The 16,191-nt window shown below is 39.3% G+C and overlaps 2 protein-coding genes and 2 long non-coding RNA genes across 6 annotated transcripts in view; all 4 read left to right on the top strand.

The window, feature by feature from the left end:
* The window catches only part of LOC148740922 (uncharacterized), a 178,860-nt gene that overhangs the window by 112,492 nt on the left and 50,177 nt on the right, over positions 1 to 16,191 (top strand). The gene's annotated exons all lie outside the window — the stretch shown is intronic.
* LOC148740926 (uncharacterized) lies at positions 43 to 14,267 on the top strand. 3 transcript variants are annotated; one of them, XR_015999199.1, is made up of 2 exons: positions 43 to 755; positions 1,607 to 1,750. It is a non-coding gene; the product is annotated as an uncharacterized LOC148740926 (long non-coding RNA). The 3 variants fall into 3 exon arrangements; XR_015999188.1 differs by lacking the exon at positions 1,607 to 1,750 and adding an exon at positions 13,395 to 14,267 and having other exon boundaries at positions 509 to 755; XR_015999185.1 differs by lacking the exons at positions 43 to 755; positions 1,607 to 1,750 and adding exons at positions 12,385 to 12,515; positions 13,395 to 14,267.
* Positions 6,428 to 8,936, top strand: LOC148740927 (uncharacterized). Its single transcript, XM_088754806.1, has 2 exons — positions 6,428 to 8,143; positions 8,634 to 8,936. The coding sequence occupies exons 1-2, from the start codon at positions 7,828 to 7,830 to the stop codon at positions 8,933 to 8,935; spliced, it is 618 nt and encodes a 205-aa protein (XP_088610932.1). The 5' UTR covers positions 6,428 to 7,827; the 3' UTR covers position 8,936.
* On the top strand, positions 9,658 to 14,267 carry LOC111328236 (uncharacterized). Its single transcript, XM_088754519.1, is given in 3 exon segments — positions 9,658 to 9,794; positions 9,797 to 10,508; positions 11,121 to 14,267. Coding segments are annotated over 3 exon segments (1,500 nt in total). The 5' UTR covers positions 9,658 to 9,667; the 3' UTR covers positions 11,782 to 14,267.

Genomic DNA, 16,191 nt, shown 5'->3' with positions numbered 1-16,191 from the left:
TGTGCTTTTAAAGGCAGAAAATGGAGCTACGTTATTGGTTGTCATACAAAACGAGTTCCGATAGCAAATTATGCGCACTTTACTGAGCCAAAAATAAAACGTCATACGAAACCACATTTTTATTGATAGAAAATGAGTCAGCAGATATAATATGAGGAAAATGACGGTTGGAGTGTAAAGTTGCTGTTGAGCCAACAGTTTCACAAGATGAAAGATTACGTTCACACAGCCTGTTTCTTATCAAATTGTAAAATGCTGCTGTCGTCCAATTTGTAAATTAGTGTCCGGTGGACTAGACAGGAAGATGTACGCCGAGGAGCGATTTGTGCGGGGGAAAGCTCTCTGCACGTAAGATGATCGTAAACAACTAGGCCAGCTGTGTTTCTCTCAATATCTTATTCAATATCTAAGATAAAAACAGTCCTTTTTTACATGTTATTAAGGCATTGACCACTCACGTGCCTCTGTCTATCGCCTTTCTGATAGACAAGTCCTCTAGAATTTATGATATTGAGCCTTTATTGGTTTAAAGTCGATACCTCCCAGGCATTCCAAGAGAAAACGCAGAATTTGAAAGAAAAACAACTTTTTTTTCGGTGTTAGGAGATTTTCGTGAGCGCCCATTACAACCAAGACAACCATAATTCATTTGTTATGTGATCATCTGAATTCATACAATATGAGTGGAGATTGTCGAGCATTAGTTCACCGTTAATTAGTACGCTTGGCGGCTATTTGATGTGGCTTTATTTGAGGTAAGTTCCGTACGTACGATTTCATTAATATCCGTGGAAAACACTTGGCAAAAATCCCTTGAAGAAATCACTCGGTGATATCACTCTGGTTTCGCTACTCGCGAACTGATCCTGGATACCATTGTGAATAATCAATGGTGCTATTGTCCCTCCACTTAACTTTTTACTCAAATCATTTCTAAAACTATCAAGAACCTGGTCAAGATATTTACTTGCTGTCTGCTTGATTTTGTTCTTTGCATAATTTGATTTGACAGCTTGTGCAGCAACTTGTCTTGCAAGATAAACCCCATTGTTTGCTATTCCTTTGAAAGCCGCTTCACAAAGTGAATGGCTGTTTCCTACATCAAATAATGCTCCTCCGTCTTTTATTTGTGAGCTTTTTCTTTTACCGCTATCTATGTTTTTAACAAAACTTGCTTTGGTAGCGCCACATTCAGCGCAAATGCATTTTGTCATCAAACGACAGTTCTTTGCTCGTTCATATTTTTCCCTTCCGTTCAGTGACACATTCAGTTTGTTTTTTCTGTTTCACACAATACGATTTCATTTTATTATTGTAGTTTATATTTTTTCATTGAAATTTTTCTTAACCATTTTCTTTTCTTTGTCGACAAATAAAAATTCTATGGTCCAAGTTTTGTGAATAGTTTGGGGTCGATCATGTTTTCTTTACCAATAAGATTACAATGGTTTTTTGTTAGAGGAGTGTAAAGTATCATATGTGAGCAGTTCAACCTGATTTTTTGTGGTGTGTCATAATTCGACTGAGTCAGATAGATCGGTGAATTTTGGTGATGTCGCCCATCGGTAAATTAAAATGGTTTGCAATCTTCGATTGTATTTTTTAGGGTGCATTGACGAGATCGTCAAAGATGATAACCTTTCTATTTCCCATCAGATACTCTGATATATTCATGATATCATCCGGCTCCATAATTTCTAATATGTTGTAACCGACTTTCTGTGAAATATAATTCATAAACTCTTCTAAATCCTGTATTTTATCTTGGTTATTGTTGGGTGTATACAGATATATTTTCTCATAAACAACCAAAGGCAGTCTCAACATATTCATAACAGCGATTGTCTTTCCACTCCCACTCGCCCCTGCTATAAGCATTCTGTAGTCTTCGTCCAAAAAATCCTTCGATCTTCGTTTAGGTTTTTCATTCACATGAGTATCAGAATTTTTCAATTTCACCATTTATCATTATTTTTCATTTTATTCACCTCAAAAAGCTAAAAAGCTGAAAAGCTAAAAAATGCTAAACAGCTAAAAAAGCAAGGAAGCTAAGATAAAAGCTAAAAAAAGCTAAAAAGCGAAAAAAAGCTAGAGAGCTAGGAAGCTAAGATTAAAGCTAAAAATCTTATCAAAAAAAGTATTAAAAAAATGACTTAACGAAAATGAAAATCTAGATAAAGCCATGCAACTTACAAGTCTTGAAAAGCTCAACAAAGAAACTATAATTTTTCACGAAGCAGTGGTTAACCAACATAATCACGAAAGGATTAAAATCGAGGTGAAACAATACACCAATGGTAAACCTGGTCCTTTAGTGATTGAAACCCCTTTTCTCTTTAGTTTTGGTGTACAAGAGAGAAAAGACTGTGAAAACAATGCTATTGAAGGTTACTCTCTTCCGCTTTGTTTATTGGGAAATGAAGGTGAACCAACACCAGAACAGCGAAGCTTTTATGATGCTTTGACACGTTTGCAAACTATCTGTCACGAATATCTCGAAGAGAATTATGAAGCTGATCTGTCAGAAGCTTTGTGTAATATTCTGTATGAGAAAGTATCGAAATCTCCAGTTCTATATGCCAAACTTATTTACTCCAAAAAGTTAAAAAAGATCCTTTCGCTTTTCAGATCGAAAGATAACCCAAAAGACAATCCGCTTGATTACCTCGAACAATATTGCAAAGTGAAAATGGCATTGATTATCGAATCAATTTACATAAGCGATATTAGCGTCTCTATTCAAATAAAAGTGAATGATGTTTACGTCAAACCCCTAAAACCCAGAGAAGCCTAAGTCACAGTAGAAGAGAGCGACGATGAAGAATAATAAATTTAATACACATTCACGTTTTATCACCTGACACATGCAAAATGGTGGTTTTAACCGGTTCAAACTAGTTAAATCTGTAAAAACTTGTCAGTAACAGGGTTATCGTTTTAACTGTATTTTATTAAGAAAAAAATAAATGTCGTTACTACGTCTTGAATTTTTCTTCATACCCTTTCTCTACGTGGGTACTTAGAGTTGGACAAAGGTCAATGACAGTGTCATCTATTATTTTTATCTCTTTTACAAACGAATCATGATCAAAATGTTTTCCTCGCAAGCAAGAACGCAAGTTGGTCAATACTTTTTGATATGTTGTGTAAGCGTACTTACACATTTCAATCTTTGGTTCAAAATTTTTGTATTCGCTAAATGTTTTCAATAACAATCCCACGCCAGCGATAACTCCATGTGTAATTGGGTTCAGTGTAATTCCACCTACGATTGCAATTGTACCAACCGCAATGTGTGATGAACTAGCCAGCTTGCAAGATAAATTCATCCGTTTAAATCGTCTAAAAGTCTGTCTCTAACACCACCACCTCTTATGATAAAATTTGAAAAGAGATTTTATCTCTGATAGAGTCGCTTCATCAATTGAAGTGTCAATGTGATTGAATGCAAAAATATCTCGTTTCATTTTATTATGTGTTCGCATAACAATAAAATTTTGATTTTGTTCAATCTTGTTTCACTATCATTAGATTACTATTATTCAAACCTTCGAGAAGAACAGAACTATTATCTGTCGCTATACTTAGCGATGTGTTGGCTTGGAAATATAACATGACAGTCGTCGTGTTTGTTACATAAGAATTGTGTGTGTTGGGTAATTGAACCATTACACCATTTGTTGTGGTCATGAAGGGTTTGTCCAATACGAACTTGAGATGTGATAAATGCTTGGATTTTATACTGTCCACGAATGTGATTAGATACAAACCAGCGTTTTTGATTATGAGTTTTGTGTTATCGGAACCATTAACTGTAAAATCGGAATTATTACTCTGTGATACATTACATGTATGATCTCGTGCTCCATTGGTGTAAAACCTTACTTGAGAACTATTGTCATGAGCTAATTTTCCTCGATGGCAAATCTTTTTTGTCGCATTCGTTAGAGCCGTTCTAGTTGCTCTTGCATTGATTTTTGTTTGTAAATATGTGTTGATATCGTCGACATATTTCTTTGTCGTGGGGTTTTCATTTTCCTTTCGGGGTTCATTCGTCAAAAGCATTTGTGGATAAATGTACGGTACATTTTGCTGTCATAAAACGAATACCATCTATCCCAAACATCCTCAGGTAAACTATTGTGATATCCCTTGCTGCCGTAAACCACAACCCAAATTGGAAGTTTCATATCATATTTTGAAAAATTTGTTTTGAATTTCATTACAATGTCAAAGGCTTACTGTATTTTGCGAAACCAAACCAAACCAAACCAAACGAGTAAATCAGTACTTTATTTTGCGAAACCAGCTCTTCGAAGACTCTAGCGATATATAACTGATTTCTTCCGATTCTTAAACACTATTCGTAGATACAACTCGATGCAGTGATGATTTGTAAATAAAGAGGAACAAAGTAAACTGAGGAAACTGAGGAACAAAGTAAACCGCTTAGTAAAATCTGCTAAGTCGAAATATTACTGCGAAATGATCGAGGAAGCCAGAGGAGATCACGGCAAAATGTGGAAAGCTGTAAACGAAGCATGCAATCGTAATTCATCCTCAGAAAAGGTTCAGTGCATCATTTCCGATGGCATTCAGCACACCACTTCCAAATCCATTGCTGTTGCTTTGAATAGCTTCTTTGCATCCATAGGCAAGCGCCTAGCTGACAAAATAACGACTACCTGGTCGAATTGCAACTTGGTTTTAGAACAACCGTTGTCTCAGTTCCAGTTAACTGAACTAGAGGAATCGTTTGTGTTTCAGCAGCTTACCTCTTTGAAGACAAATAAAGCAATTGGTTTGGACAAAATTAGTGCTAGACTACTCAAGAGCTCTGCTAATACAATCACTCCCTCCATCACTAAGCTGTTGAATCGATCGATTCTTACTGGTAAATTTCCTAAATTGTGGAAATGCTCAAAAATTACAGCCTTGTTTAAATCAGGCGACCGGTCAAATGCATCGAACTATCGACCTATCTCTATTTTACCGACACTCAGTAAAATTCTCGAGAAAGCCGTGCATTCCCAGCTGTACCAGCACTTGGTAATTAACAACCTTCTCACAAGGAAACAGTTTGGATTCAGGAAGGGGCTCTCTACTGAAGCTGCTTTGACATCATTTGCTGATGAAGTCTTATTGAACATGGAACAAGGTAAACTGTGTGGGGCCGTGTTTTTGGATTTAACCAAGGCTTTCGACACTGTGGACCATCGGATTTTGTTACGCAAGCTCTCCAAAATTGGTTTATGTGAGAACTCGCTTCAGTGGTTCCGCTCTTACATTACTGACAGGAAACAGCGTACATGTTGTGGGAATGAGTTGTCTGATGAATTGCCAGTTACCCATGGGGTCCCTCAGGGAAGTATTCTGGGTCCTCTGCTATTTGTCATCTACATTAACGATTTGCCAAGCGTTCTAGATGCCTGTCAAGCATCACTTTATGCAGATGACACGGTGATCTACTGCTATGGGTCCTCCTCTCAGGAGCTGACTGAAAAGCTCAACCAAGACCTCCTGGCTGTGGCGAAATGGCTGAATGAACATAAGTTAACACTGAATCTGGACAAAACCAAATGCATGCTCATAGGCAGTAACAAGAAGTTACAGAGGAAAATAGCTCTAACTGTTTCAATTTTTGATCATTGTATAAACAATGTTACTTGTTTTAAATATCTTGGAATCTTAATATCGTCTGATTTTTCGTGGACAAATCATGTCGAATACATGGCAGGGAAAGTTAATCAAAGGCTTGGCCTACTTAGACGCATTAAGCATTTGTTACCGTTTAAGGCGCGCATCCTTTTTTATAAAAGCCTTGTTATGCCCTTATTCGAGTATGCTGATTTAGTTTGGGGAGACAAACATAATGTAACTTTAATGTCTAGTTTGCAAGTGCTTCAAAATAAGGCGGCTAAAATAATATTAGATCGACCACTGTATTCCTCTGCGTCTGATGCGTTAACTACACTGAAGTGGTTAACACTAGAAAAAAGGCGCTTCCAGCGCCGATGCGTACATGTATATAAATGTCTTAATAGTCTCACGCATCACGAACTAACATTAGTCACTCAGCAAGAACAGCATAGTTACAACACAAGAAATAAAGCAAACCTCAAAATTCCATCCGTTAAAAGAAACTGGAGCAAACAAAGAACTGGCTATCATGCTGTAAGTGATTTTAACTCGCTGGACAAAACTATACGAGCCGCTGATAATGTAAATATTTTGAAGCGTAAGATTTTTAATTCATTGATTTAAGTTTTGTATTACACATAAGATACATTAGCTTTTAGTAGCATCTTTTAGCATTTTTATTCATTGTAAATTTTTAATTTTTAATTTTCGAGGTCCTTTTTGTAAACCACTTTTTAGTGAAAAAGTTTCCTCATTAAAGATTGTCATCACTCAAGAGTTTGAGTCAAAAGGTCAGAAGTGCGCCGTTTCGCAAATTACATATATGTAAATCTGTAATTTGCGAAACGAGCTCTTTGAAGACTCTAACGATATGTAACTTAAGTCTTCCAATTCTCTAACACTTTTCGTAGATACAACTCGATGCAGTGATGATTTGTAAATAAAGAGTTTGAGCCAAAAGGTCAGAAGTGCGCCGTTTCGCAAATTACAGATATGTAAATCTATAATTTGCGAAACGAGCTCTTTGAAGGCTCTAATAGCATTTGGTAAGTACAAGATGAAAACCGGGTCAAAATTGGAATTCTGCCCTTTGACATTGCTGTAGCATGTGTCAGAAACCTTGCGCGTACCGCCTCATATGTATGTTTGTACATTTATTAAAATCTACAACAATTTTGTTATTTTTTACCGGCCGCCTAGTCCAGTTGATAGTTATGAACAGAAAGCAATTTTTCTTTTGGGACTTCTTTCCTGTCTGCTACCTTTTTTTTATTTACCATATTAGTCTTTCCGAAACATTTCCATATCAGGTTACTAGTTACTTCTCATTCTTACGCAATAAAATGCGTGACCGGTCAACATGGCGTTCAAGCTTCCATCTTTTGGTTTGCTTGGGCGTCCTTCAACCGTTAAGTAAAGTTCCGATTTAGATGGAATCCCTAAGTTTTCTTGGGATGAAATTTTTGACAAGAAGGAGATTGGCCACGGGGTGGCTTTGGATGCGTTTTCAGCGCCAAACGACGCGGTGGAGGGTCGATTGTTGTTAAGAAGCTCATTCGGCAGCATGACCGTGAGAAGCGTTTGTTCATGAAAGAGGCGCGGATCCTCAATTTCCTACATTACAAGCATATCGTCGAAATCAAAGCTGTATGCGAAAGTCCTGTAGCAATGATGCTTGAGTAAGTATATTTTGATTTCACGCCATTCGGTCTTGAAGGTCGGGTAAGTTCACTGCAAGATTACTTGAGGGTGTGAATGGGGTTAACCGACTAGCGACAAAGGGCGTAAAAAAATACTGACTACCGACGAAACGGGGAAAAAATTACCGACTAGCGACAAATAAATTCTAACCGACAACCGACATGGTCAGATGTAATAGGGATGTTTGTATTCAGAAAGAACAGCATTTTGATGATTTCTTGCTCAGAAAATCCCTCTTCACCCGACGTAACCACATTTATTCCAAATTTAGCCGAATTATAGAATTTCTGGTCTTCAAATTTCTTTAAATCCACGGGATCCTTCTTTTCGGTGAGCAGCGTGGGCTCATTTCTAGAACAGCGGCTCGTAATCGGGCTGACAAGATGGCCTGCTGTCTCATTTCAAGAACAGCGGATCACAATCGAGCCAACGAGACGCCCTGCTGTTGTCTTTTTATTGCTCGTTGTTTGTTCATGCGGTCGGGTCATGACTGGGATTGCTAAAGTCATCGTGAGTTTTTTTCGAAAAGGTGAAGAAGTCGCCATCGAACGTCATCGAAGCAGGGTCCCAGTAGACAAAGAAGCTCATAGAATAGTATCTGAACTAAAAAAACATCTTACGGAGTTTTTAGGATTAAAGGAGCAGGCACATCAATATGAAATTGGCGGATTTTCGTTAAAGTTATTTCGCATGGCGAAATCGCCTGCGGGCAAATGCGAAAATTTTGCAATTGTGACGGATGGGCAATGGCAGCTTGAACTTCCAAATTTAATATCGGATGAAAGTAGCAGTGAGCTCAACGGTAAGTGTGGAACGCGTGCAGCGGAGTTTGGTGAATCACTTTAGTTCTGTAGTTAAATATAAAGCTCAAATATTAACGTGGTTAAACACTGGTTCCACCGTTTTTTGTTTGTTGTTTTGTGGAGCGGAATGTTTTTTTTTTCTTTTTCACCGTCCCTTTGAATGCGAAAACTGAGAAGAAAAATCTCTACAATGAAGTAGCGAGTAAATCAGTTTATAAGCTTCTTTCTGATTAATTGGTGAATGAACAACAGTGTAGCTTAACATATTAAAGACCCCGTTTATTTATACACGCCCTTAAATTTATTCGTTTCTGAAAACCAGACGTTCAAATAATATTAAATTCTCTCCTCGAGGGAAGCTACGCACGAGAGATTTCGCTCGATGTGCACGTTTTATACATCTTGACGAGCATTTGCTGATAAGAACTGTAAGTTTCTCAAAAGCCTACTAAAGAGAAAACTTAAAACACACGGTATTTAATATTTTAGTACACATTATCCAAGAGGTCACAAACTGGACCGGAAAGCCAGTAGTGTTGCTGAAGGCGCCGGCTACATCTGATAAAAGCAAGCAGAAGTCAATGAACGACACTGAGAAGAAAGGTGACGAGTCAAAAGTGAGAAGGAAACGGAAATCACGAGAAGAAGCAAAAGAAGATGAAAATCTGGCAAAGAGGATTATGACTGACATCGAGAGAAACGAAAGGCAACAAGGAGACCTTCAAAAATTTCAGGATAGTAGGGCTGAATTAGCCCTTGTAGTTCGTTTACCTGATTTTCAACAGTCATAAATTTCGCTACTTTGGAAATTCTGCGGTATTCCTTGTTTATAAACACTGCCTTGTTTATACAACGAAAAACGCTCACTTGGTGCGTTCGCTATGTAAAGATAGTTTCTTTTAAATTCCGGCTAAAAACTGTGTTATTATCACTTTGATGGGCATTGTGGCGCATTTTGCGTGCTAAAATAAAGAATTTGCCGGGCTAAAATGTATTTTTAAAAATAAAACAAGACAACCAATGTTCGCGCCTTCTTCTTGTAGCGTTGGTAAAAGAAACCGTGGAGCTATTTTTAAAGCCCAAATCATGGCTGAAAACACAGAAAACAACAAAAAATTTGTAAATTCTCAATCTTCACAGGTAGGGAAGAAGATCTTAAAAAGTTAGATGCTGATTCCATGGCCGATAGCGAAGTGCATGTAAATTTTGCGGATTCAAGAAAAACAAACTCTGTTTAACCAATTATGCCAAACTGTCAGTCTTGCAATTGGACAATTACTTTCAATAGTTACAAATAAGTTAATCCATTTTTTCTTTCACGTCTTTTACGATTCTTCACAACACACATAGGGGAAAATTTTGTAACTTTTAGCCAGCTTTGGTTGATACGAAAGCTAGCTAGCTTTTAGCGTTGGTATTTTCATTGTGCGAAAATAAGAGCCCGGCATTCAAGTTATAAACGCTCGCTGTCAAGTTTTTATTTTTTTTCAGTTTTTTTTTTCTCAATACCCTCCAAAGTGATAATGATTGACAGCTATGTAAAAGACACTGTGAGTAAGGTGAAAGAACGCTACCAGTTGAGCGAGACGTCTGCAACCAATGGTCCACAGGGAACTGTATCACAGAAGACGCAAGTATCTGTGTCTTTGCTTAAAAGGGCATAGAAAGGCTATGCAAGAACGTGATGGACCTTAACCCCCAATTTGTAGATGATCTGCTGCTCCAAACGTTGCTCACAACAGTAGTGGAAAATTTGCACGCTGTTTCGCATCTTAAACACGAGACATTTACGGTACTTACATATGCCCAGGATTTTGGAACAATTTGCAAGGAATCTCTGAAGCGCACATCTAGATGGGCAGCAAAGTACTACACGCATGACAAATCCTACTATCCGGTACCTCAATCCGCCATGCCCCTTTCTGCTATAGCTACGATGACACCTTTGCCAAGTGAGAACATAACACCAGGGATGGAAGGACAGATCAAAGAGTGGCTAGAGAGTTACAGACCAGTACGCCAACGGACGGTTAAGAGTGAGACCACAGAAGATAAGGCTGGGGCCTTGCCGCCGGCTGTCTACGCCGTTCACCACACCGACGAGTCTGAAGAGAGGCTTCGATATCCTGAAGAAAACACTGTATCGTCAGCAAATGCACAACGCGTTGTCAGCATACAATTTGTGGACCAAGGGGATGTTACTGAGGTGTTTGAGGATCACAGAGAAGCACAAATCGATGAGTATGAGACAGATTCGGATGACGAGGAATCAGATTTTGAAGAACATCCAGAGGTTGTCAACAGAGCGTGTGTTACCCGATCCGGCAGGGCTGTTCGTGCATTTGTGCGTCTCACATGTAAGAGGTACTAACAGTTAAAAAATCCATTTAACGGTGCAGATTGATACGTATGACAACCAAATTTTTGGTAAAAAAAATAAAGAGAAAAAAAAGAAACCTCGCAGAAAAGCCGCGAGAGCCGTTGAATAATAAGTGTAGTGAGTTTTTGAGGACGTCTCGGAAAAAAGACTTCCGTAGCTTACAAATTAAAATTAGGTATCCCAGGGGCTAGAGTGGGTGTTTCATTCTTTGTAGAATTTACCTCTCTTGATTCACTTCGATGCCCCGTAGTCGACAGGAAACAAATTCACATCTATAATAAAAGCTTTGGTGAATTTTATCGGTATACTAGATTTGCAAACAAAAGTGGGGTAGATGAGCACGTTGCTAAATTAAAAAACAGCGTTAACGAGGTTTAAGTGAAAACAAATAATGAATTATTACAAGTATTACACTTCGTCTAGAGTTTAAAGTCTTAAATCTGGGCAAATTGCATAATAAATGTAAATAATTAACGTGTATTTTTAATTATTAACTGAGATTTACCGACAACCGACAAAGGTCAAAAATCTTAACCGACAACCGACAAAGTTATGAAATTTTAACCGACAACCGACATTTTGACCCCCCCATTCAGACCCTCTTACTTGGATTACACGAGTGGGAAAGAAGAAGTACTGTCAGCATTGGCCTGCTTGCACAGCAAGATAGCGGAAGACACCTCTCTTGGCCTACAGTACCTCCACGATAGAAATATCGTGCACAGAGACTTGAAGCCAGGAAACGTGCTTATTTCTAACCAGCATTACTGCCATTATAAGAACGAGGATGAAATTCGAGAAGCCTGGGAGAAGGAAGCTGTCCTTTGCAAACTGGTGGACTTTGGAGAAAGTCGAGCTTCCCTACAACAGACTGAGACATTATGTCACTCGAGAACCACCAACGTCGACCGCGGAACTGTTGTCTACATGGCTCCGGAGATAATCACTAGCACAGGCGAAGCTATGTCCCTTGAGCAGTTGAAGGCCTGTGATGTTTGGTTATTGGGAATGATTATCTTCCTGCTATTGAATCCTGATTTAGAGTTCCCCTACCAGTATGAGCTTGACGAGGTTCCGCAAAACAACTTTCAAAGCTTACGAAATGAGTTGGTGAGTAGATTCAAAGAACGTATGTTACCGACTTGGTCTTCCAAATACAGCAGATCTCAAGCAACAATCTGGCGAGAAATGGAATCAATTTTTAGCCAATGCACTTTTTTTTTTGTTCTAAGAGCAGGCCTAGAGTTCGCGAAGTAGTCCAGCTGTTTCAGGCTGCTAAAATCAAGCCACCATGCAGTGACATACCACTCTCGACTAGCCAAAGCACCGCAATCGAGCGGCATGATAGGCTTGTCGCAGTTGGAGATATTCCCCTGGATCAAAATATCCCAGACGATGCTACCAACAGCTGCGCCTTTCTATCTATCCACGTCACAGAGTTGATTGCTAGGAAGGGAAGTGATTGGGATTCTTTTTGTGCAGCCGAACAATGGTACGCGCTGTCCAGAGAAATCGACAAGATTATTATGACCCAACCCACGCGGTTAAACCCTTTTCGAGATGCAACAAAGCTGTACGATGTTTTAGAGGCTTAAACTATTCTACGAAAAGCAAATATTTCATCTGTAGAGCTTGACTTTCGTGAAGAAATCGTTACTTCTCAAGGAGTATTCTCCAAAGATGGACGGGATGCACTCCTCAAAGGCGTTAATGCATTATCCACTGCCTGCTCGGTTACCAACGTTGCAATTTACAGCTGTGGCCGCTACATATTTGTTATCGGTTGTCATGGCGACCAGTATTTCATCGTGGACACGCATCCCATATCAAAAGAATTGGGGGGTGAGGGTACCGGTCTTCTCAAAGTATACCCCGCCCAGGATTCGCACTTGACAAGTCATCTCTGCTCCTGGGTATGGAAAAGGTTACTGCTAGGCGGTGTTCCAGATGACTCCACGCAGTTATTTTTGGTTTCTCAAGAATCACACAGGGTAGTGTTATTATGAGTGAATGACCGAACGAACGAACAAACAAACGAGTGAATGAGGTATTCATTGTGTAAAATCAGACTTACTTTACGATCGAAATCAGGAATAAAGTAGCTAGGATGGACAAAGTAGGAAGTTATTCATACAAAATATTCCTTTATAAAAGGGTACTGTAACGATAAAGCGTGATTTCGAGAAAAATATACCTCCCACCAATAACGGTTTATGCCATTCCAATTTAATGCTTCATTTCCGATGCCTGACCGACCCATTCTTTTTGGAAAAGTAAAAAAAAAACATTTCCAGAATCACTTGAAAAGAAGCAAGTACTTCAATTTACAAGAACACGATGTTGTCTTATTAACACCAGTTGTCTAAAAAATTATCATCGATACTTCTTTTTTGTAGCCTTTTTAGGCATTTGATAGTCCTGTTAATATACATCTTTTACCATCTGATTATCTCTTGCAGACTAAACGTGAGATTTAATTTGCAAAAGTAAAGTGGAACGCAGACCCCTTCATATGTTCATTCATTTTTTTTTTTTTTTTTTAGTTTTAGGGCCCCACCGACCAACCTAACTTCACGAGAAGGCGATGGGAAACGAAACATTTTATTGGGATGGCCTTATCTTTGAAAACGTCACTACATAAATGATAACAATTATTAGGAAGGATGGAAAGGATACAAGTGCATTACAATATGGACATTTGACAATTGTGACAGCCTGGACGTTTTTCTAATAAATTCCAGTATTGCTTGCCGGGAAATGTACGATACCATTATCGAGACAAAAGAGCAGAAACCGGAAGTAAAGGCAATAGGAAGAAAAAGTATTCTTTTCGCCAATCACTAAATATCTCTCCGAATTTTTTATTTCAGGCCGCATTCCAGTAGAGCCGAGGAAGACGACGTTGTTCACCCCATTGACTCCCTTTACTCTATAAGACGTGCCCTCGCGAGTTTGGATGGTTGCGTCCCAAATGAGTCAGGTGAGGAAGGAGAGTACAATGGTGTGCCCCCAGGAGAAAGAAGACAGCGAAGATGGTGTGCCCCCAGAGAAAGAGGACAGCGGAGACACTGTTACCGAAGTGGTCAATGAAGATAAGAGTGGTTCTGAAAAGGGAGAATTAAGAAACTTGTTAAACGAAAATCTACGAGCCGTAATCAGAAAGGGGAGAAGTGCGAGTGGGAATCTTAGAGAAGGTGAAAGACGTGGCTTTCCGGGTGACCAAAGCTCTCAGCAAACTCACGACACCAAAATGGTCATTTCTATTACCTCTGACGAAGATGATGCATCGCCGTCAAGAAACAAGCCAAGGAAGCTAAAAAAGTTATATGTCCATGATTCAGTTTATCTACCGAATAGCATATCCTGTCTTGACTCGCTTTCAAGTTTTAAGTGCTATCTTAAAGCATATTTTTTTGAAACAGGCTTTTTATTTGTAATTATTCGCTATAAATTGTTATTGCTCAACGCATAATTTTATCAATCTTAATTACTTGTATATTCAGCCTATTTTGAATCATTTTATTTAATTGTAAAGCGCATTTGATCATGTACGTCATGGAAAATTGCGCTATATAAATTTTAGTTATTATTATTATTATATTATTACTATTATTATCATTATTATTATTATTGTCGCAGAGAAATCAACTGAATGCTACATTCTAATCAGGCAACACAGGGCAAAAACCGTTATCTGTGAGCAATGGAGTAAAAAATAAATGTACATTAACTAATCCTAAAAAGCTTTTCCGTTGTGTCTACGGTCCTCCTTCTAACAGGAACTCAAACTGCCACCTTGAAAGTCCGGGCAATATTCAGCGTGCCCGAGAGCACTGCCCTCTGCATCTTTCGCAGTACGTCTGTGCTTCTGCCTCCCACCAGCTCGCGCATCATGACATCCAGCCCCCGTGACCACCCCCCGAGGGCATCCATAATGATGTTATTACTATTATTATGACTATTATTATTATTAGTAGTAGTAGTATTATTATTTATACCTATGGTGAACTTGACATCGGAGAAATCGTGAGGTGATGTTACCTCTTCCTTTTTAGAAATTGCTCACCAAGTCGCGAAGAAGGACCCGTGAAGCTGCTTCTCTTTTAGAACATGATTATGATGAGTCCATGCCACGTAAGTGCCTATATCATCTTATGAACTCGTTCATAGACCTCACATTGGACTCGCATGGGAAAAACACCCTCACAAACAGAGACAGAACCAACAACAACAACAACGCGCGGCATGGGGTGCAAAGGCCATGACGAAAGTCAACTTTGCGATAGTTTGTTGTGCTTGAATAGCTTTTTTTTTTTTCTTTCAGTGGGTGAAGTTAAACAGAAGAGCGCTCCCATTGCAGTTTCCCACTCTTGAACTTAAACCTGCATAGATTAAAAAAAAAAACAACAACACTCAAGGATTATGAGGTGCATCGCAGATTTTCCTTGAAGAAAGCCGTGTTATTATAATTTCGTTATCCCCAATCCACGTTTTGAAGTGATACACAGCGCCGTCTTAGTTTCCATATTTTATATCTACTGTGTTTTTTTTTGGTCCAGCAAATGTAAATCGGTTGCTCTTTATTTCGTACAGGCAAGAGAGGTTTGAACATTTCGGAAATCTTAGAAGTGTGTGTTGGCGAGAAAGTACCATCCAGCCGGCTTTGCCACACAGTACCTCAAGCAGTGCGAGAAAATGTTGTCTTTGTGATTGACATAAAGAATTATGTAGACCATCGCGATTTGACTGCAGATGACAATGGCGTGTATACGAAGCATTCATCCTCATGTGATATAGTCAGGGCTGTTTTTCGTGAAAATGGCGCTGTTGATAGCTTGAAAACAGCTCATCCAGAAGAGTGTAGTGTTAATGGGCAGGTTTACAAAGTGCGAAGGCAGAACAGTTGGCACCCTACTTCAAAAGAGTTTTGTCGAATAGTAGCCAAAGTGGAAACTGAGGGCGTGCTTGCAAGGTATGCTGTCGTGCAGTACAAAGCTCCACTGGATGCGAGTTCGCTATCCCTACAAGTGCACGGTAACTCCCACAAGAAAAGTGAGCCGTATTATCGTACCAAACCAAGTGTGGTACGGAAAGCGAAAGCCGCAGCTCAAGCAAGTGAGACACCAAAGCATATTATCAGCGCCATAGAAGAGGAAGCTGGAGGTGTTCTCAACGTGAGTTCACCAGCGGACATAATCCGTAATAGAGAGCAGGTATATAACGCTTGCCGAAATGTGGAAGGGTGGAAAAAAAGTCGGAACACTGGCCCGCCACGCCGACCAGATTTTGTCAAACTCATGAATTTAATACAGCATGATGACTTCCTTCGGGACGTCTCCTTTGGAGTGAAATCAAAGCGAGGAGATAGGTTTAAGGCCCCAAATACCTTTGCTATGACCGTCAACCAGATGATGTGGATGAAGAGGTATTGCTCTGGCGAGAAGCCAAAAAGCCAAATTGGGATAGACATGACTTATAACATGGGTCCATTCTATGTTACAACTCTGACGTTTCCTCATCCAATGTTTGTCTACCGAAACAAGCCTAATATGCACCCAATAACTCTGGCTGCTATAGTGACAAGTGTCACCAAGGAGAGGGAAGATTACGAGTAACTTGCTTCGTCGTTATATCGCAAAGGCATCCGATCCCTGACGTATGGGACAG

This window comes from Stylophora pistillata, chromosome 1, assembly GCF_964205215.1.
Source record: "Stylophora pistillata chromosome 1, jaStyPist1.2, whole genome shotgun sequence".
Classification (NCBI taxonomy): domain Eukaryota; kingdom Metazoa; phylum Cnidaria; class Anthozoa; order Scleractinia; family Pocilloporidae; genus Stylophora; species Stylophora pistillata.
The sequence above is the reverse complement of the archived record's forward strand: the minus strand, read 5'-3'. Positions and strand labels throughout refer to the sequence as shown.

Bases quoted from the DNA above. Each gene is read 5' to 3' on its own strand.
- LOC148740927 (XM_088754806.1), top strand. From the start codon at position 7,828: ATGACTGGGATTGCTAAAGTCATCGTGAGTTTTTTTCGAAAAGGTGAA. The intron at 8,144-8,633 runs GTAAGTGTGGAA...TTAATATTTTAG, and splicing joins AAGTAGCAGTGAGCTCAACG to TACACATTATCCAAGAGGTC.